General features: G+C 39.1%; 2 protein-coding genes across 2 annotated transcripts in view; one reads left to right on the top strand and one right to left on the bottom strand.

Annotated features, from left to right (window-relative positions):
* angpt2b (angiopoietin 2b) overlaps positions 1 to 23,750 on the top strand; it is a 29,576-nt gene extending 5,826 nt beyond the window's left edge. The window contains exons 3-10 of the mRNA XM_034705241.1: positions 1,125 to 1,280; positions 1,969 to 2,090; positions 12,135 to 12,367; positions 12,817 to 12,941; positions 16,881 to 16,982; positions 19,067 to 19,233; positions 21,800 to 21,930; positions 22,160 to 23,750. Of these exons, the coding sequence (XP_034561132.1) occupies positions 1,125 to 1,280; positions 1,969 to 2,090; positions 12,135 to 12,367; positions 12,817 to 12,941; positions 16,881 to 16,982; positions 19,067 to 19,233; positions 21,800 to 21,930; positions 22,160 to 22,323 (1,200 nt within the window). The 3' untranslated portion in view covers positions 22,324 to 23,750. The remainder of the gene's footprint in view (positions 1 to 1,124; positions 1,281 to 1,968; positions 2,091 to 12,134; positions 12,368 to 12,816; positions 12,942 to 16,880; positions 16,983 to 19,066; positions 19,234 to 21,799; positions 21,931 to 22,159) is intronic.
* col9a2 (procollagen, type IX, alpha 2) overlaps positions 1 to 26,362 on the bottom strand; it is a 191,754-nt gene that overhangs the window by 58,584 nt on the left and 106,808 nt on the right. The window lies entirely within an intron of this gene.

Here is a 26,362-nt window from a genome sequence, read left to right as displayed (position 1 = left end):
GATTTTTTTTCTGTTGTCTCAGAAGTCAAAGTAGCTAAATGGGAGCGATGGATTTACAGCCCGAGAGGGAGAGGGAGGGGGAGAGTATGAATGAAAGAGCCAGTTGGTTCAAGAGATCTAGAAAAATTAAGAAATTAAAAGAGATTGAAAGCAGGCAAACAATTAAATTATAGATTGATCTTGATTCAGCCACTTGGATCTCCATTTTTTGTACTGCATAAAAAATAGAAAGTTGCAATGCATTATCATAATCCCATTCCTTTCTGTATTCGACATTCAACAGTGAGAGAAACAAACAGTAACCCTCTTCTGAATTCTCCTCAATTTCTTTTAGAATAGCCACTCATTGGCTGGATCATTTCTTGCGCTTTTACCTCGAGAGACCCTATTTTCCAGTCTTTGTGTTTAACAAGCAAAGTCTGATCTCTCCCCAGAAAAGTCATAAATATTATTGTTCGATAATCCACTTTCCTTTATTGCAAGGCACAGGCCATTGCCTCTTAAACGTCAAATAAAATCCCATCTCCACAGCAGGGGAAAGCTGAATTTGTCTTCCACATGCCATTTGCTCAAACCGAGCACATTAATAAGAAAATCTATTTATTGGAACAAGATGGATGCCGTTCTATTTTTTACTCCTGCTGCAACATATGATGGGTTTTTTGTCAGTGCTCCTGTCTCTGAGCTTATGATTGATTGCCAAGTATAGGCGACTATCCCTGAAGTCCTGCACACAGGTTTTATGATTCAGCCTCTTGGTTACAGCTCTTTTTGAAATCCCATTGAAACTCCTGCAGTGCATAATTTTATTAATGTAAGGGTTCCTACTGGCCTGAGGTAGATCTGCAGATTGATGGATGGACACATTGGTGGTAAGAAACTGTAAGTGCTCTAGGGTTGCTAGATTTCATGACTCCATCACAATACCTGAAAAATTAAGGTGAAGAAGATAGATTCCTGGGGTTACTACTTACACTGTGCCCAAAGTATCACAGGATGTTTCACCCCTTCAAGCTGTCACTGAATATATGGGGATATTACCTCCAAATAGGATAATCACCAAAGTAAAACAGGGGATTTTGACATTCAGCAAAGCCATAAAATCTGCATAATTCTACTTACAGCTGGAGAACTTCATCCAGGAGAATGTGCGCTCTGGGATGGAGGAAATAAAGAGAACTGCGGTACATACCCAGACAGCTGCCATGCTAGAGATGGGAACCAACCTCCTCAGCCAATCAGCCGAGCAGACCCGCAAACTGACAGACGTTGAGACCCAGGTGAGCCTATCAGGAAGCGTCTGAGCAAACCCGAGATTACTTGTTTGAAGCCAATCCAAATGAACAACTGCCAGGGTCACATCCATGAAATAACAAACAATGTCACTTGCGATTCACATGGCGCGTAGCTAATTAAATGTGAATCAGATGTAACCTGCTGAGAGGCTGTGCCCAAAGGTGGCGGCGACTGCTTTGAAACAGCTGCTGTCTGGTTCTACAGGCTGTGATTGACATAAAGAGTTGAGCTCGGCGTCTGACAACGCGCCAATTAAAACACAGAAACTCAGTAGCACAACACAGATGTGTCTTCAATCATGCCACAGCGCTGTTATCACAGATTGGGCTGTTTTTGTCCCTGTGCTTTCTTTTTGTTTTATCAAAGCCAATATGAAACTGCAACCTGTACAAATATCCGAGCTGCTTTGTTCAGCCTTTCGTTGCATCTGAAACTTCAAAAACATGTCACAGGTGCTTATGAGATAATTACTGCTCTTGTTTTCACTGTACGATCAAAGAACATTACACACAACACATTACAAGCCAAGTGATGTGCAGTCCCACGTTGTTAATCCACAACAGATTTTTTAAAATTGAATCTCCACATCAAAATATTTCCCCACCTCCCATTAACCCCTCAACCTGTTCATACTTGAGTACAGTTGTTTTGTCTTTTTTTATGAATCTATAGGTGCTAAATCAGACGAGTCGCCTGGAGATTCAGCTACTTGAGTACTCGCTCTTCACTAACAGGCTGGAGAAACATATTCTACTACAGACTCAGGAGATCTCACGGCTCAGTGACAAAAACGGGTGAGAAAACACATTCTTGAAAAGTTTATTCGTACATGTCGATTTTAAAGAACTTGACAACTTTTGCTTGGGCATATCCAGACTTGTTTAACTGTGGTGGCCCAAGAGGGGCATTGACTGATTCAGGAGTGATATGCAGTCTCTTTGCACACACATGAATTAAATGCATTTAACTGACCCTTTCTCTCCCCAATAATTCTATCAACTTAAACTATTATCATTCTTATGTTCCCTAGTATATTTTTCGAATTTGAAAAAAGCTTTTCAACAAAATAAAGAGGAGTAAGGATTTGAAAATTGAAAAAAAAAATTGGCTAAAAAATGTCCATTAACCACTTTCTATCGTTATTAGAGTGTTCTGTATACAACTCAACAACAGGGATTTGTTTTAAAAATGCAATAAACACTTTTTCAGTGAATCACATGATTTTTCCCATGAAGATTGTCCTCCCTGGGTAACGGAAATGGATTTGAAAATTAATTAATATGTCTATCATTGTTGGCATTTAAAAGTTAATAGATAACTATAGTTAGAGCTCAACAAGCAATTACTGCTCAGAAAACTACATTTTCATCACAATGTATATATTATATTTGGACATTTATACTGAAATGGCTTCATTAGTTCCTGTTCATTCCACATTATTCAATGCAAAAAAGAGAAAAAAGTTGAAAAATGTCTTAAAATGTTTAACAGTAAAGGTAAAAGGGTTGTTATTCTATCCTCAACTCAAAAAACATGATTGAGTAATATAATATGAAAATCTGGGTTTAATTACTTGACTGTGTCATTGTTACCCGGAATTACATGCTGTTAGCCAGGAATGACCACTGCAAGATTTCCGAATCATCAAGTGATGCTTGCTCGCTTTTTCCTCAAAATACTCAGCCCTAGCTTGTGGGTCAGCATTATTCCTGGACCTGAAATGTCTCTGCCTCTTTTTATTAGACAGTGCATCTGGAAGGACAAAACTGAACCTTAAATATCAATAGCTATACTGCATTACAAAGGCAAAGTGCACTAACTTTGCAAACAGTGAAACTGAGGAAAAGGCCTTTAAAGTTTTTGGACTGGCCAGACAAATATCTTGTAGGTAAATCAGTGTGAAAGCATTCATGTGATGACTTTTCCTGAAGAAATTTTTATGGACAAAAATCAAAACCATAATGTGACCTATGACCCCAAAAATGCATATACTGCACTCTGCTGTTGAAATACTTTAAACAACTCTATAGGTATTCCAAAGGCAAAGTTAGTCTACAATATGAGTATGTTTATTTATCTACCCTACTTTTTTGTTTAAGGAAAAAAAATCAGTTTCCAGCCAAGTTTGATAGTTTTTAATGGTTTTAATATAATGAAAAATATTTTGAATCGTTTTGAATGAGATCTGATAACCCTGCATTTAGCAGCACGGCAGTAGGGGCTGCTGCAGGACTAATATTACTTAGTCTTTGACATCCTGGGAGCTGATCAAGAAATCTGAAACAGACTAATACGATTATCATGAGTTTGTAGAGTGGATATTGCCATCAAAGAGGCAGGTAGACTTAATTTGTCTGTCTTCCTGTGTTTTTCGTATGCTAGGGACTAGCATGCTAATTGCTCGCTAATTGTTTCCAATATTTTTATTTCTCAGACTAGTTGCTTTAGCTTTTTCTCTGTCCTACCAATTTACCAAGAGTTCAACCATCCTACTGATTTGGGATTGTGCAAGGAGTGCTATGCTGATACATTTTGCGGCAGCTAGTTGAGCCTCTGGTTGTGTTTGAAGGACTGCTTCTTTGCTGGTCATCACGATAACAATACAAAAGCAGACTGCATTACCTACGAACTAACCTGAAAAAATAAAGTCAGAGTGTGGTAACTGCACTTACTGCGGTTTGGCATTGTACAGTAGTATGTTTCTGTAGTTGCATTTCAAAGCCAAACCACAGTAAATGCAGTTACTGTGCTCTGGCTTTGTATGGCAGTATTGTAGCCGTACTATCATACAAAGCCAGTGCGCAGTAACAGCACTTACTGCGGTTTGGCTTCGTTTTTGTCCGAATTTTTTAGGCACTGCAAATTTGATACCTATTTATTTCTGAAACAGAACACAATTGCACAAGGAGACTTTGTCAGATGATACAACAGATGTCACAAAGGCCAACTTCAGTCTTAACTCAAGTTTGACCGAATGTGTAGTTACTTCACTTTGTCTTTGTAAGGCAGTATACTAAAACCTTATTTGCCTGAACTCGCTCTGCAGGCTTTGCATCATATTATAGCATAAATATTGGTTCATTTTTGGGAAAAACTCCAAAACACCAAAATCTATGATAATGACCAGTGTTGCTATCATTGAATAACATGAAAAATAACAACAAAAAATACCACAAAAGTTTAAAAATACATAATATTGTTATTAACATAATTAACAATTTCAAGTCACTGCCTAAAAAGGTACAGATACTAATATATATATATATATATATATATATATATATATATATATATATATATATATATATATATATATATATATATTGATTAACATGTCGATTCTAGATAACAGAGGACATGTCCTGGGTAACAGAAGATATTTGTTATGCAAGGAGGACATATCGTATGCACGAAGGACGAAAACAATATTTTCCCTTTATAATCAGGCACTAACTAGCCCTACTGGGTAAAATGATGGCTTAACTTTCAACCCATCAATGTCATATTTAACATGAAATAGGTCTTTTTTAAATGTATAAACGTTTTATTAGCATTTTCCAGAAAGACACATGATTTGAGGACATAGTGCACCAGTCGGCGAAAAGGTCAAAATATCAATATTTTCAGAGAGACTTTCTGACCGTGTGATATGTTTTGGGGGTTCTAAATAATCTGTTGGCTGATGCAATAGCCTGTCACATGACTATCCAAATCCAAATATGGTAATATATAGCCACTTTGTGTGTTACCCAGGAAGGACATTTGGAAATCCAAAAATGGAGACAAAAGTATTTATTTCATAAATATGTAAATATGCTTAGTCTTGTGACTATAACTGTGGGTATCATTGCACATATCAACAAAATTATGCCCCAGTACATAATAAATGCTTTTATTAAGATTTCTGACATTTTTAGCTAATTTTTGTTTATTTTTGTGTACTTAGAGTTTAAGCCCAGACGTTATCCAGGAAGGACAGTTCTGTATTTTTGAGCTCAATAGCTCCTTAAATAGATTTTTTTTTTAGTGAATACTCATATGAGTAAGTTAAGTGGAGAGTTTAGTACTGTAATGTGGTATTTATTAAATCTTTATATATTTGTAACATTATAATTATGCTTTGGACAACAGAAATTACATGCCACGTCTTTGACCCCAATGTCATTTCAGGTTACGGGCCTTTGTCCACTGATAATATTTTTTTGGGCCAGCACTAACTGCTGCACACAAATTCAGGAAGAGGCAAGGCGTCTGCTATCAACTTTGCTGTCAACAATAGTGGCGGAGAAACAAACTAGACCCCTTTTTTTCTCTGGGGTACTATTCTCAGATCCATAGGCGCTGCTAATGCTACAACATGATCACTTTCCATTGTTTTTGTGTCTTCTTTTTAAATACCATTGGACCAACGAAATAACAAAATAAAAAGAACATCTTAACTACAGGCATGAAGGTCACTACAAAGAAAGAAGAAATGCCATGGGCCAACTTTTGTAACCCCGCAACACAAGGTGCTACTGAGAAGTATTCAAAACTTGAAGTTATGAGCACTTTAAGGAAAAATGTGAAGGGTGTAAAGAAGATAAGACAGAAATGTACTGACAAAAGGAAATGTGCTGCATTGAAATGAAAGAAATTTTCTTGCAGCCAGTTGCAATACAGCCCATATGGTTGATTTTAACGTTAGGCCAGCCTCTGAAAAAGAAACCAGCTAATTATAGTTTGGGATCTTGAGATGGCACCGGGGGTGACCAATCAAGTCTCCAGGAGGGCAAAATCCCCCCTGGATACCTCTCTTGGCATGCTCAAGTGGAGAAAAACATATGTGTTGCATCTAGAAGGAGTGCTATTAGCAAGTGTCCTTCAGACAGCTCAGTAAAGCACTGAAGAATTCTGAGCATTGCATACACTTACACTAAACATTGATGTTTTGGTTCCTCCTCCTGTGACGACCTTTAAGTTTGTGTTGAATGTGGCAAACATTGTGGACTAAGTGATATCTTTTATCCCTGTGCTGATCTTGTACTGCTCATGTGTTAGTGGTGTTTTATAACAAAAGTCTCAACCTGCTTTCATTTAGCAGTAAAACACATCACTCACAGTGGGGTTTTGCGTTAGAAAAGTAAAAAAAAAAAACATTGTGGCAGTGTGCTGTTATCACATCGTGTGGAACCTACCCACTGGCAGTTGTTTTAGTCATTGAAACATAATAATTAGAAATACTGAAACTTCATCCTGATAGTTTTCTTTCCTTTAGTGAGTCATAAAGAAGGACCAGTATCAATTTCACACCGTTTCATAACCAAGGGTCAAAGCTGATGGGGATCTTATGTGGGTGACACTTTTTACTGGCATACTTGATACAACACAACATAAAAAATACCAAACTATGCTTTTAACTATGTTTAGGCACAGGATTTGGGAATATTTTATGTCAGTTAAAGTGGTTATCTATCTATCTATCTATCTATCTATCTATCTATCTATCTATCTATCTATCTATCTATCTATCTATCTATCTATCTATCTATCTATCTCTTAATCAATCAATCTTTATTTGTATATAGGGGAGGGGGAGGATCTCAGTGTGTCAGTTCTGCCGGCAGTCTTAGCCTATAGCAGCATTACTAAGAGCTGGTCCAAGCCTGAGACAGCTCTAACTATAAGCTTTATCATAAAGGAAAGTTTTAAGCCTACTCTTAAAAGTAGAGTGTCTGCCTCCTGGACACTTACTGGTAGATGACTCCAAAGGAGAGGTGCCTGATATATGAAGGTTCTACCTCCCATACTACTTTTAGAGACTTTAGGTATCTTTTTTTCTTATGTTTGGTCATAATAAGGTCTTTTTTTTTAATAGCCAGAGATAGCATGGGGTCAGGAACCTTTTTTGGCACAATTGTGTCTTGCGGGCATGCGTGTGTGTGTGTGTGTGTGTGTGTGTGTGTGTGTGTGAGTGTGTGAGTGTGTGTAAGGGTTTTCTTTTCTTGCTTTCTTCTCTTCTGCTTTCTCTTCGCATTGATTCTAAATGAGCCAGTGAAACATATGATCCATCTCTTCCTGTGCACCACGGACTGTTTCCTCAGGAAAATGCTACTTGACTTTGGGTGACAAAATATGAAGCACTCAAATAAGTTTACTCTAATGTAAAAACTTGTCCTTTTCATCCAACAGATCTGAAAAAAAAAACGACAGGGCACTTACGAACAGTATAATGTGTATTGTGTTAGCATGAGCATTCATATGCCAGTGAATAGGCTGTGTTTGAGGAGGGATTTCCCATTCTTCTCTCGAGGAACACAAGGTCAAATTAGGGCCAGCAGGGTTTAAAGACAGAGTGCTGGGTGGTGTGAAAGACAACAGACGTTTTCCCTCTTTAATTGTTTATCACTCTATTCATCTGTACAAAGTGTGACGGGAAAAGCAGGGTGCCCCAGCTCCAACACCTGTAACACATCTGGCTCTGCTTGACCCCGGCCTGCCCTTTGACCCTCGTCCTTCAAGTCTGTGACACAGCTCTGACATATAAATAAATGGATACATCTTCACAGGAGTAAACACCATGATGGGATGCATGATATTAGGAAGGTCATAGTAGATTTGCAGCCAGGCAGCTGTGGAATAAAGGGGGGGAGGACTGCAGTGGTTGCGGAGAGCTTCTGCTGCTGATGCTCCAGGGCATGAAGCCAGTTTTTTGAACTGCTGCCAACTAAAAGGAGCAGAGAGACGTGTTTGTTTTCACAGACATTACATGTAAAATAGTACTGGCAGAAAGTGCAGCATTTCGTGGAGTGAGACAGACCAGTAATAATATATATTACAATAATAATAAATAGCACAAGATCATAAGCAGAACAGTATGATTGCCTAGGATGCAATGGGATCCAAACTGCCATGTTTGTTCTGTCAAAACCCTTAACTGTTACAACATCTCTGTTCTGCTTAACCGCCCCACTCTACACTTCGCTCCTCTTAGTAAGTTACTAATGGAGAACAAATTGTAAGGTCTTTTTTACCACTTTTTATTGCGTGTTCTCCCACAAATCAGATATAAGAATCTAAGTAATGCTACAATGATTTGGACTGATTCAGCTTTCCCTCCAGGCCTCCTTCAAAGATGCAGCCTGAAGTGGGGGAATGAGGATACACGTTCAAAGCAGCGGCCGCGTGTGCATGGGGGCTGAAAAGTAGCTTGTTCAATCTAGGTGGCTTGATTGTTTCAATAAATAACTGCTGCAGTCGTTAGTCAAAGCCATAAAGATCAGGCAGCAGGGATTTATGATCTTCATTTGGAGGGGGGGGGGGCACTACACACACACACACACACACACACGCACACATACACACACTTATGTTGTCAGACTGTAGCCACGTGGCAGTGATGGAGAGGCATAGCATGCAGGCCCATCTGTGAATGCTGTTGCTGTACAGGTGTTTATATAATGTTCGCCAAATGAGACAGACGCACTGATGTCTATTATTTAATGTCATGCAAATGTGTCAGTTTGTGCAACCTCAGCTGTGAGCGGTAAATCCTGAATGGATAGATTCAACACCTGCACTTGTCTTTTATTTATTTTTTTCAATCCAATGGCTAAATATTTTAGAGAGGGTTTTATAAATGGTACATTGACAAGAACCTATAAAGCACTTTTCTAGTTTTTCCAAGAGCTGAAAGCTCTTTCGCACTATTCCTCACATTCATCCATTCACACCACATTAATACACTGATGAAGGAGGATGATACAGCAGGGGACCATCTGTATTATTTCATTCCATTCATATGCATTCACACTGGGATCAATATGGAGTTCAGTCTTGCCCAAGGACACATTGATATGTAGTACGCAGGAGCTGAGATCAAACAGTCAACCTTGAGAGACGACAGACTCTAACACTGAGCCACAGTCGTCTTTTGTACATAAAACAACTTTGTCAAAGAATCAGCGCTCTACATAGATAGAATCCTGTGAGTTTTTAATGAAAGTCTGAAAATCACCATATAGATTCTTTGGAATATTTTATCTATATTCTTGTCTAATATGACGTTTAAAAAAGTGCATACACTTGCTATTTTTCTTAAGCCTGGTTTGTACTTCTGCATCAAATTGATGCCTTAGGTGAAACGATGCAGACCTCAACACCTGTGATTGGTTCGCTGGGTGGCATTGTATTTCCTTCCTTTCAAGCACTTCCAGACGTGCACACCCATTGTAAATCGGCATTTTACACTACATTTTACATTTTATCTCCTCCCACGTCCCCTCTCTATTCCTCCATTTAATAACTGCTGTATGATAAACAGCAACATGTATCAGCTTTAATATAACATTATAGGCTCTGAACCACTGTGAAAAAGTTAACCGAAAACGTAGCAGGGCTGGAAACAGGCAGCCCGACAAATAGAAGAGACCACACTGCCCACAAGCGTTATGGTGGAATATTGCAGCGCAACACAGCCACGTCGACACACAAGTATGTAGCCCTATCGTCCACGTTGGCCAATGCTGCATAGGGTCAATGCAGAGGTATAAACCAGGCTTGATTCTCAGGTGAAGTTTGGGCATATTACCCCATTAGCAACATGTTCATGTAAGCATTGAAAGACAATGTTTAAAAAATGCCACAGAAAAAAAAGATAAAACTTATTGCTATTATCATAAGATATTATATATTTATGTTCATTTCTTGTAAATCTTAAACATATCAAATATATCTGTTAATTATGATTATTCTAATTCCTCTCAAATTACTATCCGTGGGTCCTATGCTCTAAATTGAAAACATCACACCTCATTTAACTGTGTAGGTCATGAAGAGGCATTATTTCCAAAATGAAATGAATATCTGTATTATACAACAGAATCAGACAGATATTAAGTTTAACAGTCTATAAAATCCCAAGTGAACAAAGGAAAAAAATTGTTGCTTTGAAATCTTAGAAACACACGTAAAACTATAATTCATTGGCTGAATATTTGGCTAAAGGCTCTGACTGTAACACTCAAACACACAGGGAGAATCTGCTTCATAAAAGACAATGCGAGTGAGATGATTTTCACATCATCTAAAATAAAATGGCTCAACACAGAAAAAACAAACACAAAATGAGAATTATTCACCATTCTCATAAAGCCACACCTCGAAAACCACACAGGTCTTTTTCCGGTTGGAATCTGTCCTGATTTGGTCATAAAACTCCATCAAGAGCTGGCTTCTTCAGCACCACTAACTACATCTGTATTGCAAGCACTGTAAGCCATGCAGAATGCCTGCCAGGTGCCGTAAATCAGACCTCTGCTGCTGTAAAACACAGTGCTCAGTAACTCTGCAACTTTCGATACCCTCTGGAATCCTCCTGGAATGTCAGCGGTCATTCACTGTGTCCACAGTGAACTACGCTCACATCCCAGTTAATGAGTTGCAAATTGAGCTGTTCAACCGAAAGAGCTGTGTCAATCTTGTACAGCTGTCTGATGGAATCCAGAAAGGAGTCGACAGTGTATGTTACAGCTAAATGGGAAAGAGAGCGTGGTGAAGAAATCAGAAAGAAGGTGTATCAAGCTATAACACAACCACTGAGATGGAGAGAATTCATTTGGAAGAATTAAATCTGATATTTTATCACACCTAAAATTAAAAGTAAACTGATAAATGCTCAACAGCTATGCTGAAGATTATGTAACCACATGGAACCAAACCATACACACATTTTCTGGAACTGCAAGACAATAAAATATTTCTTGATTGATATTCACTCTGCTCTTAGTGAAGTGTTGGGTTATGTATTTCCTAGATCTTGTCTTCTTTTTACCTTGAACATTTGGAAGGAGCTGTGCATCCAGGAGACCAATACATAGTCAAAATCCCCCTCATGAAGAAGGGGATTACTATGAACTGGCTAAAGACTGAAGCACCAAGTTACCATGATAAGTTAAAAATGAAGGAATAAAGCTTTATTAAAAGGCTGGGGCAAATGGTAAGTATATAAAACAAAGAAAGGCATGATTAATAATGAGGTGTAAGAATAAGGTATACTTCTCCCATCACAGGCTGTGTTCATTTTCAAGTTATTTTTAAACCCTATAACACACTTTTAGCCTATCTTTTTTAATCAATTTAATTGATTCAGTTCCCTATCTTTAATTAGATTTTTTTGATTTCTAATTTACTGTTTTCTATTTTGTCTATCTTTTTTACTTCATTAAATCTACTCATATTTCTGAGTAATACAGCTCTTTATTAAATCTTGCTTTACTCATTATTTTGGGTAATTAAGCTGTGAACTATGCTTCTATAATGTTGATGTTAGTAATTAATGACAAATAAAGTTATAGAATAAGAATATGTTGAAAGACTGAATCAGCATTTCATCATAATGAAATCAAAATTGAAAAAAAAAAGTGCTTTTCAGTTCACCATCACCAAAATTAGAGTGCATTTGATGATTAGCATGTTCAAGCACAACACAGATGTAGTGTTTGTCAGAAATGGATGAATGCCATCCGGCGTATTAGAAAAGAGGATGACAATTCACGATAAGGCAAACTCTTTGATTAATATATAGACATTGCATAAGACAACAACATTACATTAAAAACACACTACTTATGATCATATATTGTTCAATTTGCATTAAAAACATTTGATGTAAAATTCAAAGCACATCAAGTTTGAGGGAAATATTTTTTATATTCAAATCTTCTGCTAAACCTTCCATTCTCCAGGCATATTTTATCTCAAGTATGTTTTCAGATTTCTAAAGTGCACTCTGATAATGTTTCGAGTGAATACAGTCAGAAGCAGTCTTAATGGTTATTTTTGCTTTTTGTGTGTTGTAGTTTCCTGGAACAGAGGCTCTTAGCGCTGGAGGCTCGGTATGGGAGGGAGCTGCAGGGCTTACAGAGCGAAAAGCAGCAGCTTCAAGAGCTTCTGGAGAGGCAGAGTCGACTGGTCAGTCAGCTGCAGGGTGAACTGTTCAGTTCTACGCTCAACAGCACCCTGCTACAGAGTCAGCAGGCTGCTCTCACAGACACTGTTCAGCAGCTGCTGGCTATGGTCAACCACTGCAACGGTAGTAGAGCTAACAGTTTAACATATTCCTTTTTTTTTAAATCAAAAGACACATTGACATAACAAAGTGCTCTGTCATATTTTCCACATTGTTCCACAAAATGATCGATTGCAATCTGTGATTAATAACCTCCTTAGAGAGAAAAAATTATTAATCGTTTCAATAAACACCAAATGTTCAGCTTTACTGCAAAATAGAGATCCGCAGAATTTCAATTAATGAGCTCGGGAATTGTGGTTCAGGCTGAAAACGTATCATTTTCATGACTCACCTAGAGGAGCTTGTAACTCAAATCTCAGAAACACCACATACATACATGCATGCCTCACAGACACTGCAAGCTTTAGTAAGAGCTTAACATTACAATAGAAGTTGCATAAGAAGCTGAGATTAGTGTGCAGAACCCATGAGGTTACCATCTGTAAATAAATGTCTGCTTGTTTTTGCAGAAATTTCCAATTTACCAAAAGGGGAGCCGCTTACTTTCAGAGACTGCACTGACATCCTGCGATCTGGAGTGACGGAGAGTGGAATATACAGTATACGCCTTGCTAACTCCACACAGACTGTCAAGGTAGTAAGGCTTGCAAGGTTGTTGACTTCTACCTGCAAATATCACCAAACTGACTGTGACATGGAAAATTTCAGTCATTTTAACCATTTTTCTTCAGTGTTGAGCACTGTACTCATTTCACTTTTAATGTTTTTTAATGATTTCAAGCGCTCTCCTTTACACATACAATATGATGACATCAAGAGAAACAATCAACATGGGACCTCAGAAATGTCCCTTGTTGGTTTGTTAATCCCTGTTGGTGAATTTGTATCAACACATAAGTCCTATGTTGAAACCTATAGTACACACACACACACACCACATGATGATGTATACAGGGAGAAAGACAAATAAAAGGTTGGCTTGCTACTAGCCCTCTGTTAGATAGGAAAACCAATACACAAACACACACACCACTTTTGGCTCACTAGCCCCCTTTTTAGTGACTGTGTAACAAGGTGGAAATAGATAAGTTCAATACTAACAGACACATGCACAAACTAAACACACATACAATAAGATGACATCAAGAGGGCAGGACCAACAAAAGCCCTCAAAAATGCCCCCCTTTGTTAACTTGTCCCCTGTTGGTGAATGTATAACAATGCCAAAGTCCTGTATATGATAGGTAGAGAAGTACACACAGACAAGAACTCTGCATGATGGCATTCAGAGGGCTTTTATTACATTTTATACTCTAGTTAACACTGGAAGGACAAACTGGTGTGATGAATGGTAATTTGTTGGATTTTCTTTTAGGAAAGAGCCTGATGTTAATGCATTGCTGGGTTTCTGAGAGCTGGAACAATAATAAGCAACAGGAGCATTTTAGCCCACAGGCTTTATGGGGAGTGAGTGGGCACTGCTGAATGCAAAGTCAGAAAAGCTCAGGAGGTACCTCTTGTGACCTGAAGTAGCTAGCACTTGCTAAGTGAACCATGGTATTCACCAGCAGGCTATCTTTTCTTCGAATCACAGCTAGGATTCTTGGCTGGGCTCTTGACTCTCAGAGCTCTCACATAAAGGAAGACGGCAGTGGAATAGTTTTTCATGTAACTCATTACTTTCAGTCTAGTTTGCTTGCTGGCACCAGCTCTTACTGCCTCTGTTTCCCCCTGCTCTTCCTCTTCATTTCCTGTGTGCAAGTCAGCCAGGTGTTGGGCACTGGTGCCATGTGTTTCCTGCCAACTGGGGCCAATGTACTTTTGCACTGATGCGAGTTAGTATTCCCCAAATCATTGCTGCTTTCAATCTATGCCATCTAAATTCCAAGGTGGCTGGCATTCTGGGTGGCTGCATGAAAGTGGGGCAGATACAAATTGCCCTATTTTCCGGGATTTTCCGAGCGGGATTCCTCAGTTGGACAGGAGACAAAAAGCTTTACGTGTGGAATGCAGATTCCAGTATATAAGATATACCCCTCTAGCTAACTTTTGATCTCAGAGGTTTTGAATAATTACAGTGTTTACACATCAAATAATTCATAGCTTGGATCAGATTCTTTTTTAATTTTTCATACTTTAGTGCATACTTCTGAGAGCTACATGGCACATTAAATCAAGCACATTATGCCTTCCTGCTGAACAGAATTAGTTAATTATTGTATCCCTTGGTAGCCTTTTATAAATACAACATTACATTTAATAGAATATATCATAGGGCTTAAGTTTTCTGGATTTATGCATTGTGCTGTGATGGATTTGCCCGAACTGACCTCTTTGTTGCTAACAATAATAACACTTAATAAAAAGCAAATAAGGGGCCCCAAACATGAACCTGGTTTATATCAAAGTAACAACCCCAAATCACTTAAATTGAGAACTCTACTCCAAGACCCAATTTTTATATTCTGTGCCTTCAAAGCCGGAGCACAGGCTTAACGTGCTGAAGGATAATCACAGCATATTGCCAGTCGACCCTGTTTTTCAGGGAAAAAGACCTGAGTGCCTTTTGACCTCGATTTAGCTTTACTATTCTGGGAAACTACTTTAAATTCTCTTTTTATCTTGAGCAGAAAGAAGCCATCTGGGCTGTCGCAAAAGAGAGATCAGTTGGGATGCTGGTCCACATCGTTACAACTCCGCTCTTGAGACGGGTCAGGGCAGTTGTTATGTGGACAACATTCAAGCAACCGACTGAAAAAATCTATATTGGCTTATCGGTAATTATCCTGATTGTAGGCTGTGAAGAATGTCATCAAGTCTGAAATGCCTCTGACAATATCTATAATCTGTGGTGAAAACATGCATTGAAGTTTAGTGCCTGAGAAAAAATACGACCCTTTAGACTTGAGGTACGCTGACTGAATACGTTTGTTCATTTGAAGATCTGTGTTGCAAAAAGCATCCAGTAAAAGAAATTCATGCATTGATTTAATCACATCCCCCAAGTGAGGCTGGGATAAGCCCAGTTAAACACCTTGACTATCCATTACAAATCCCTTTGCAAGTCTAAATTTCAAATTATGTCACTAGATAAATGAGTGCACTTTGTTACTATTTGTTCATCCAAACATATCTACATTATGACAAAATATGCAGCCAAGTCAAGAATAAACAGTGTGTAACCAAAAACACAGATGCCTCCACCTCAACTCCCCCACTCGAAGGGACATGAGAACAAACTGATGTGTTAGTTTTCCATCCCACCTGGGCCATATCAATTCATGTCAGATTAAATGTTGGGTGCTCGACATCCCCCCTACTCCCCTAACTTCCAAGACATTCCTTTAAATAATGGAAAGACGAGATTGTGTTAATTACCTGTGTTATTTCAGGCCACTTTTCACTCAAATAGAGATGTGACATCTTAGTGTAATGTCCAAATGCTAAAGAGTGATTAATCTTCTGTCTCAAGGGCTGAAGTAGAACATGAGGAACAAAAATGTACATTACCCAGCTGTGTGTAATATTAGATTATGGTTCCTTGAAACGCCTCAACAACAGTAATTAATTAGCAACAGCAAAAGACAGGGACAACCTGATTACACACATCATATCAAACAAAACTCACAGAAAGGCATCCGGCACATTTTAAAACTGCCTGTTGACACTGTGGCAAAATTTTGGTGTCAGTCAGCATTCATAATCAGTAAACAATGTGGCAGAAAGTGTTGTTTCTGCGTCAGGGTTGGTCATCATAGGAACATATTATAAACACACCTTTTAAGTATTTGTGCCCCTATAGTTGGATATCCTGAGTATTCACTAGCCCGCTAATTGTGAAATAAGCTAACCCAGGCCTTTGATTGTGGTGTGCTGGTCCATTCATAATCTGCTCCCCTAGTGCCTCCAACCTCAATGTCTGAGCCACTCCTTCAAAGCTCAATTTTTGGGAAGTCCGTCATTGTTGTTCTCACAGCAGGCGAGGTGAGAAGGAGCTGATTCCATCAAAAAAGAGACATACACCAAAACTGACTGTTCTGAAAAAGGCTGTTTAAAGCTGGTTTAGATCGGGTCCAAAACCTCCTCTGGTGCTTGATCCATATTATATTTTGACAAAGCACAACACAGATGTTTTCCACAGGGCATAGTGTTGTTTATAAATAAATGATATATAGACATCTTTCAATCAGTATTAAGTGTCAACTAATGTATGTCTTTAGTTGGTAGCCTGATATGTCAGGGTCTTGCTCATCCTATCATGATCCTAGTTTCCAGAACCACCCACTCCCTATACATTACCCCTTACATAATATTTGCATCGATATACTGATCAATCATAATATTGTTTATCAACAGCCAAACACTCTAAATTATAATTCAAATCTGCACTAATCAATATTTTGAATGATAATTGGATCAATAAATCACCCCACGTGTTCCCTCAGCTCTAGGGAGCATTCGCGTTTCTTTGAGCTCATTGTTTTGGTTTTATATTAGCATCTAGTATTTCAAAATGCATTACATTTGCCATGAATCTTTAATAACACTGTTGTTTTGTGCCTGTATTCTTCAGGTGTTCTGTGACATGAAGACTAGAGGTGGCGGGTGGACAGTACTGCAGCATCGAAGGAATGGCTCAGTTGACTTCCATCGTGGTTGGAGGGACTACAAAGTGGTGAGTTTTTCAGAGGCTTGGGTTGGGGTGCATCATGATCATTTATAGTATCTTAGTATAGGTAGGACAAATTAGAACTGAGGAACTGAGCTGGAGGTTCCAATAACCATCCATGGGAGGTTTGGCACGTAGAGGCGTGGGATACCGACGGGCCTGTGATCCCAAATGACCTGTGGTTGTTGTATTTGGCCACCCTTGTGTTTTCTCCAACCCCCCATGTTATTGCACCTGCTCTTGCTCCCTCTCCCTGTCGTACTCCCACACACCCATATACACACGGTCTCCACAAACCCACGTCCCTCACTCTGTTGACTCATATAACCTCTGAAAGATTTTAGTAGCTTACTTAGATAGGGAACTGTGTGAACAACAGCATTTCAAAAACAAACAGGATGTGATAAAATAGCACACAAGAGACTACGAAGATTTTCCACGGACTCAAATGCGTTTCAACACCTTTCGTTTTTGTTCTTTTTTGGACTTGCGCTAAGATAATGCTTTTTTCACCCTTTTTACAAAGTTTTTGAAATGGGAAAAAAAGTTGGTTTGTGCAGTTAAAAACAGACAGAAGCATATGCCAGCAGACCTTTTTGACTGTGTTAAATTGCACACAGAACAAATGAGTGAGGCTGGTTTGTGATTGAGCGGAGTAGCAATTTGTCTCCCACCCACGCCAACAAATCAATTGCCACAGCTCGGGTTGGAAACAAAATGCAGAGAAGACCGTGACTGCAAACAGAAAGAGGGAGGAAAAAGGCTTAGAAACCTCTTTTAAGAACAATATTTTCACAAGTGGATGATAAATATTTGGTTCCTGTTAGGATGTGGGAAGCTCTGTAGATAGCAGATAACGTATGTATTGAAGCGCCACGCTGCCCAAATCCACACTCAGTGTTATGTGTTCAGTGTTGATCGAATGTTATAAGCAGACTTGGTGGTTGAATGAAAAATGCTCCAGGCCGCGCTCTTTATATTCACTCAAACTTCAGATCAATAACAGAGAGTCTGACAGCTAGACAAATTGACAGAGAACTCTGAGGTGAAGAAGTAGAAATGGCTGAGCAAAGGCTGAATAACATCTGCAGGTGTGGGGTTATTGTTCACAGTTCTGCATTGAAAATATTATTATATGTGTAATAAGTTGTAATTGTTATATTCTTAACTTTCACTGAACATATGCACTATTTAATTTGTTTGGCCTTGAATCCATCCCTCATGCTAGCTTTTGTCAAGCTTATAGGATATGTTGGCTAGGTTTTGTCCCTGATCTATGGGCATCTCTTTGAATAGGACTTATCGACTGTTATTGACGTTTCCAGTAAGTTTTTGTCTGTTAGCCTTCATTACTGCTGCATCCTTGGAAAGGTTATGTTTATATAACTGTGCCTTCCATATGTTAGAAAATCATAAGCATTGACTCCTGCCCTTGGCTTTTCTCTTTTCGTTCATGTCTTTATATTCTGCCTGCTTATACTACACAAATAGTTGAACAGCTTATATAGTGTCTCAGTACAAGGTGTGCCAGAACTACCAACTGAGCTAAACCAGTGTCCCATTTAAAGTGTTTACGTATTGATTCTTTGGGTGTCACTTTCTTAAGGTTAAGTCTGACCCTAAATTCTCATAGTTTTAAAGCATTTTTTGGCCGACGGTGCCCTCAGTCACAGCATCTGCTTAGTTGTCCACCTACCACCATCTTGTGGGAGTACTCAATACAAATGCCTGCATTGTCGAGAGTTGTTTTGCACAACCCAGATTTTGAATACAAATGTTTGTTAGCACAAGGATCCAGAGTTCTCAAACTTGATAAACCCACGAGACAAGTTGCAAACACAAATAGATCATTGGAAGAATATTGAGTGAAACTTAAATTCTCAATTGACCGGCTGGTGCTTTGGGAGTAGATAACTTTGCTTCTATTTCACTTAGTGGACTGTCTCAGGCCATCAACATGATGAATGTGACTTCTCAAAATGAAGGTCCATTTCCATATTAACTCCAAAAATACTTGGCAGGTCCCGGGTAAAATCATCCACTTTGTTAGACGATTTTCTTGCTCTATTGTTTCTTTGTGTCTAATCCAGGGCTTTGGAGATCCATCTGGGGAGCACTGGCTGGGAAATGATATCATCCACAAATTGACCAGCTCCCAAGAATACAGTCTTCATGTCCAGCTAAAAGACAGAGAGGGGAACGAGGCATTCTCACATTACGACAGCTTCTACATAGACGGGGAGGAAAACAACTACAGGTACCACATTAGCACAAAATACTATTACCATGCATATCTTAATATGATGGCTTTCTTTATTCTGGCCTGTTTTGATGAAATGCTCAGTTCAGAACTCACTATAAGAATTAAAAAATCCCCCAATTACCAAACATGATTCATAATTAGTACATGATAGCACAAAATATGACAAAAGGCCACATTTAAACAGGCTAAATATGCATAGATAAGTAAGTAAATAAGTTATTTCGCTTTGTCAGAAACCAGAAATGGATAGCAGTATAATGAAGGTGTTTAATTTCACGAAAGTTTTTTATTAAGAGCTTCTATTGTGAAAGACCTCATTGTAATTCAATAACACCCTTTCACCCGTTGCCTTGCCTCTGGGTGTAAGACTTCTAATATCACTACAGATTAGAAACCATTATCAACAGTTCAAATTCCTCACTATTTTCTATCCCTGAGCACTTATGTTAAGGAACTACTTGGTCCATTTTCAAGAATGCCATTCATAATGATGAGCTTAGCAGAGGCCACAAGCCACCTTCGTCTGCCTTCATTTTTTTTCTTCACATAACAGCGGCTACAGCTGCCCCTGAAAATCCCCACAGGGTAGGCACATCCACCAAAGTATAACAGGAGGTCTTGGCTATACCTGCCCCTGCCAGGAGTTGACAACTCCAACCAAAAGCTCCTCACTAACCCTGCAGTCACTAACAAGATCATGTCTGCTGAAGCTGTGCTGAAGCTGTGCTTCCTCCAAAGTAGACTGAAATAAAAGAGAATCAAAAATAGCACGTGTTAGGTTTCGAATAAACTCACAGGAATGTGCCCTTGTTTTATGGAAGCTTATGAAGATTGATGCTGTAAGAGATGACAAATCATCGTCATGTGTGGATGTGCGCTTTCCAAGATCCCTAATAGTGCAGCAAATTGTATTTGCCTGACTTTGTTCCACATAATTAGCACGATAAAACTGAATGTTTCACAATTTTGCTCTCGGTTACAGCGTGTGAGGCAAAGCACCTGAGCGAATATAATCGCCTCTGTAGCTTGCTACCTCTGAGCTCATGTTCTGCGTAACCAGTTCAATATGTACCAACTTTACTAGCATGCTGGATAGGTTGGCCCCCGTCTGTTCATGACTTCCAGCCAAAGCAATGCTCCTCGGCTGCATGCAGAGCGCACCCTTGAGCAACATGGAGGTCTTCACCTAATACTCAGAGAAATTATTCAGACATTAATCATCCGTATGACAGACCACTTTGGAGGTTGAGGAAGCCAAGAAAATCTCAAAACCAGTGGTAGACATTCCTTTTGATGCAACATTATATTTGTCATTACAGTATAAAATAACTATATAAAAATACAATTACCTTTGAAAAGATTGGACTGTGGTCTGCAGTATTGGTGGGGGAGCAAAGTTGTTCGTTTGGCGGTCATGCCCTAATGCAAATGTTGCATGGAGAAGGAAGAGTTGGCACAGTCCAATCCAGTGCTCATTCTAATCGGACTTTCTGTGGTATTTGGTCGCCATCATGTCTAAAATTATAGTTTTTAATTTTCTTAACACCCACAATCCATCACAGAGAGAAAAGCTGCCTAACAATACCTCGTCATCTATTATTGTGGCCTCTCTCTGCTATGCCATCATTACTCCCGGCCACTGCCCCGTCCTTTTAAAAGCCTCTTTCCATGTTTTGCCCTGCCCTGTGCACTTGCAACTTCAAGAGGACAATTCTTCATTTAGTCATCACAGACAGCCTGCCCTGGGATACGGAGTGGGGGTCACATATCTCAGGGGGCAGTGGGAGAGTCCAGTACTAACTAGACAGAATGACAGGGCAGGGGAGAGGCCAGACAGCAGGGATGACCTCCTTGCCTACTCACATCAGACCACAACTGACACAATGCAAACAGACACAGAAACACACACTAGCATTTTCACAGACTTTGTTCATGGGCCACTTTTGAAAAATAATTAAAGGCATAAAGTCAATTTGTGCAGTTTTTTCTTCCACATTGAGTTTTTCATGTATTTTTTAAAGTTAAAATGTATTTTACCAATACTCAAATGTATATTTTTGTACATTATTTCATTATTTTTGTGTGAAGTGTTATCTTGAAATAACTGCTACAGGTATTTTTCCTCTGAAGTCCATACAACACTTTGTCAAGACTCTTATTGTCCTTAATTCCTACATTTTGTGCCACTAATGATAACAGATTTTAAGTCTGTTTCCAGGCATGCCCACAGGAAATCAGACAAAAGTGAATATCTAAAAAACAAACTACAAACTTCAGTCAGAGAAAGTTGGTCCAAAAAATGTTTGATACAGTGCCTTACTTCCCCCTTTGGTTACCTGTTTTATTAAAACGTAATAGACTAGTTGGTTTGATGAGTTTGACTGTCCTGTTGTACATTCCAAAAAGTTTCCATGCACTGTCCTCTCATTGCTACTTTGTATTTGGAGCTGCCAGAAAGCAAAGTTGCCTAACACAGCTTTAAATAATTTATAAAAGTGCCTGCTGCTGTGCATTTTTTTCTCTATTTGCTGAAACTCTGTCCCTATTCTCCCAAATCCAGCCTTCATGCCGAGGGCTTCAGTGGCACAGCTGGACGCACCAGCAGCCTCACCCACACCGGCACCCAGTTCAGTACCAAGGACAGAGACAACGATCGCTGCACCTGCAAATGCGCTCAGCTCGCATCAGGAGGTACGCAGCTTCTGCTACACTCTCAATCTGTCTGTGCTCATAACATACCTTGTTAAACAGTTCTATCCACCCGCTTGTAAATGTCCCTAAGAGCATTTCATTTTCCCTCTGCGCCAGTATAAAGTTACTGCTGACTTGCAGCTGTATATTTGGGTGTTCCATTTCATGAGATTGAATTTAATTAATTCTGACTTATTCCCTTCAACTCTCCGACACATTTCTCCTTCAGGTTGGTGGTTTGAAGCGTGCGGTCCATCCAACCTGAATGGCATATATTACCCCAGTTCATCCACTGTGGTCCGCTACAATGGTATTAAGTGGTACTACTGGAAAGGTCCCAATCTGATGTCTACCATGACAACCATGATGGTGCGCCCTGCAAACTTCGGATGACGAGGCTTGACCAGGATGTGAATTTAAGAAATGAATGTAACGCCTGAAAAATATAATGAACATATCCAGAAAGTCCTATATTTTGGGAGGAAGTTCATCATCAGACTGTTGGTGGTTACAGCTTTTGGACATCTTAAAAGAGTGCAGCAGAAATTGTCTGGAGACGTATGCAGACTCTCAGCAAAATGACATGGTTTTGGTGTATTCCTGAGCATCTTTTCAAAAAGTACACAGATTTAATTTTTAAAAATAATTGTGCAGCTATGACGAATGAGAGAGGGAGTAAGCTTTGCTACAGATGACCAAAACACAACCAAACATGTTATCAGTTACTCGACCAAAAATACAAATTCAATTGATAAACAGACACTTCGCCTATTTTTATATTAAAGAGTGAAAATGTATGTTCTGTTATATCATGTTGTGTGTGTAAAATATTATTTACTATGAAGTCAAATTGCTATGTGCTTTATTTACCAGCCCCCACAGGATGTCAGGATGTTGCCAATTAACACACATTCAAACAATCCCTGAGCAATCTGCATGGCTGTACAATTTTGTACAACCACCACAGCTTTTTAGCCACTGTAACCCATCACCCTTGTTTGTTAAATATGCCACAAAACTTCCTTCCACATTGATAAAAATAACCCCTTAAATACCAAGTATTGATGCTACATACCAGACGTTTACTTTATTTATACTGTGAAGCACACAGCTACCACCTTCCAATCGCCTCTCTTCAAGGTGCTTTCCAATTCTTCTAGCCTTAAACCAGAGCACTTTTTACAGACTTTGCACTGTAAATCATTCACAATGAATCAATACTCAACGTCTTCTTGTGGTTCTTTTTCCACTTCGTAGCTTTAAAAACTGCAAGCTGTCCAATGCCTTGGGTTAACTCTAAGGCTTTGTTTCTAACCCCCAACCAGCCAGAGGGCTCTGTGTGGGTCACCAGTGATCTCAAAGAGGAATTGTAGGGTATGATCGTAATCCCTCCGTGTCTTAGTTTTCCTTATATGCTAATGCAGCCAGCAAAATAACAAGAAGAACAGCATTAAGGCCTGCATACACCAAGGCTGTTTTTTGTTTGCGATGGCGCCGCCTATTTTCTATACAAAACCAGTTAAGCAGGGATTACAGCACCCCAAGATGAAAGTAGCTAAATCTTTGGAATATCACCACCCTGGTCAATAACAACTCAATCACCATCCAATCAAATTCAAGAAGGGGCAGGACTTCTGATTTCAACTTTGTCATCAACAATGGTGGATGTCCGTAAGAGGATCTAAACACACTTGTTTTTCAGAGGGAACAATTTCCAGAACCATGTCCAGAGCTGCTGCTAATACTGCAACATGTTTTCTATCAATTGTTTCACGTTTTATTTGTAAAATGACATTGAATAAAAGTAAAAATGAAGCATACAGAGGATTCTGAAACAGACTTGTCTATCACTACCAAAGAAAACGAATGAGCCATGGGACAACTTTCATATCCTAGCAACAGTAAGTAGCAGTGAGAAGCGCTTTGACATTGAAGTTGTGGCACTGCAAGAGCAATAAATGCTGTTAGTGGACACAGGCCCTAAATGTTATACATAACCTGCACATTGTTTGCTCATATGGATAAAATTGTACTGTGAACTTCAATTTAGCATTTAATGGCTATTACCTGTTTTTTTTTAATTCATTTTTTAGACTTGTCGTTTAGCTTCTTGAAACAGAAATCTAGAAAATGGGATGTCAGAAGACAAACTTCTTGATCAGCCAGTACATGGCTTTATTAATTGAAGTGTTTGAACCCCATTGCACTTGTGTCACTATTACCATGGTGGGGCTGATTAACTTGGATCTTATGATATATGCAATGTCTGATGTTAAGTCATATGCAATACAATGGTTGTAACTTTATTCCAGTAGCTTCCCCAGACTGTTAAATGTCTGTGCTTGTCTAAAGCTGTAGGTCAATCCATACACCATATACCGTATGATAACCTACCATCAACTCAGTGGTTTACCACCTTTCATAAAACAACACCATAAACATCAGCAACAACAATAACAGGCTTTGCCCTCTGCTGTATCTTCCAAAGGGCCTTACAGAGTAAAATATTACTGATTCTTTCCAGGCACACCTCTCATAAAACTTTATTTGTGAAAGAATTTGCTCATAAAAGAACATCATGCACTTTGGCTTGTATGATTTACTTTGAAAAAAAAAACGAATCATTTGTAATAACATCTGGTAACAAGAGCTGTAAATCAGATTTTTGCTTTGTTAAAACAATAAAATCATACACAGTCGTTGGTACCTATAACCCTAAGAGCTAGGTGCTTGTTTCTGCGAAAGATACATAAGGTCCAACAGGCTACACATGCTGGACTCAAGAGAAGAAGTCAGAGAACTGTGCACCATTGATCTGATGAATCATCCAATAACATCAGTCCCTGTGGTACCCATTAGACAGAGGATGGGTTTCGGCTCGACTAACAATGACCTGGATGTCCCTGTGTGTGTATGCGCTGGGGACGGTGACTAACTGAAGAGAACACACACGGATGATGGCTGGACATGTCGATAGCATCTGCTTATTATTGTGGGCAGACACTTAAATATCTTGGCTATTCTGCCCAATACAATCTAAAGTTTGATTCACTTCTGACAGATTCAAGTTTAATAGATCTCCAGAAATGAAATTATCTTTAACTGTTAATAGTATTACTTACTGTGTATCCTTTTAGTGGTAAATCCAAACAAAGGCACACTTAGTCTGCAAGTGGTGAATTGTTTCATGTTGTACTGGCCTTATTGTGGCTGTAACAGGCATTTAAACCAACTCTATAGAGATAATCAATCTAATTCCTGATGGTCTCATTTGCTTTTGTCAGTCATATACAGTCAGATACAGGGGTGGATCCTGACTTTTTGGACTGTGGGGGCCCAATTGGGGCACTGACATAAGGGGGGTGGGAGGGTTGCATGAAGTATGTGTGCAGACATACAGGGAATAGCAATGATTTACCCTCTCTGTCTCTTCCAGTCATATCTACTTTAGCTGACATTAAAGTATCAAATGTATGTTTTATTAATTGACCATAATGTTCATTCAGTCAGGCCACAATGTCAAGTTCAACCGACAATACATCATCTGATTTAAATGCCAGCACATATCAGCTGACAACTCTGATGATTACCCTCTACATCAAACTGGAAAATGTCAAAATGAGCTTTCTATTCAAACTGCTTTTGCCCGCCAACTCTTTCTGCTTCCCCTGCAAACCACTTTGCAACCTGCATTCACCCCAGCTCTTCCTTTTCATGCTTTTTTAAATTTATTTTCCCCGCTAAATTTCACCACTGTCACATGTATTGTCACTGATGCCTACTCTGTTGTGTACTCCAGGGATCTTTGCTGCTGCTTTCCCTGCCTTGGCTTTTCACGTATGCACTTCGAAGAGCAGGGAGCCCTCAGAAGTGAGCCTTACCATCAAATATAATTCGTTAAATGCAAAGAAATAGTTTTCTCTGGCCAAAGCTTATCCTGAGTGATGTTTAATTGTTTAACTTTAAAAAGTATCAGTGCAGTGTTTTAACAATAAAAACTTTTAAGCTTGGATCTTTCAGGACTCAAGAAGAAGTTGTATGGACGAACCAAGCAGCGACCTCCTTCAGCGAGAATTGAAGCCAATGCAGAAGTGTTAAAAACTGCAGTTCCTCAAGTGTTTCGAAGATATTAAGATTACAAGTTTCCCATTATGAGAGGCACAGCTGATCTGATTGACAGGCGGAAACACTGTAGCTGCTGGTGAGGGGTCTCAAAGCCCATCTCTTTTCCTCAGAGGAGCTTTAAAGTATACAAACAAAACTAGCAGCCTCTTGCAACACATCCTAAATAGTTGATACGAGCATAAGTCCTATCTTGGACAGGATAATAAGGTGATTATTTTTCAGGATTTCCAGGTGGACAACCAAATTTCAATGGGGCCCCATATCATCTATGGCTACCCTTCTAGATTTGCCCCTGGTCATTGCGGCA

This window comes from Notolabrus celidotus, chromosome 16 (genome assembly GCF_009762535.1).
Source record: "Notolabrus celidotus isolate fNotCel1 chromosome 16, fNotCel1.pri, whole genome shotgun sequence".
NCBI classification, from domain to species: domain Eukaryota; kingdom Metazoa; phylum Chordata; class Actinopteri; order Labriformes; family Labridae; genus Notolabrus; species Notolabrus celidotus.
The sequence above is the reverse complement of the archived record's forward strand: the minus strand, read 5'-3'. Positions and strand labels throughout refer to the sequence as shown.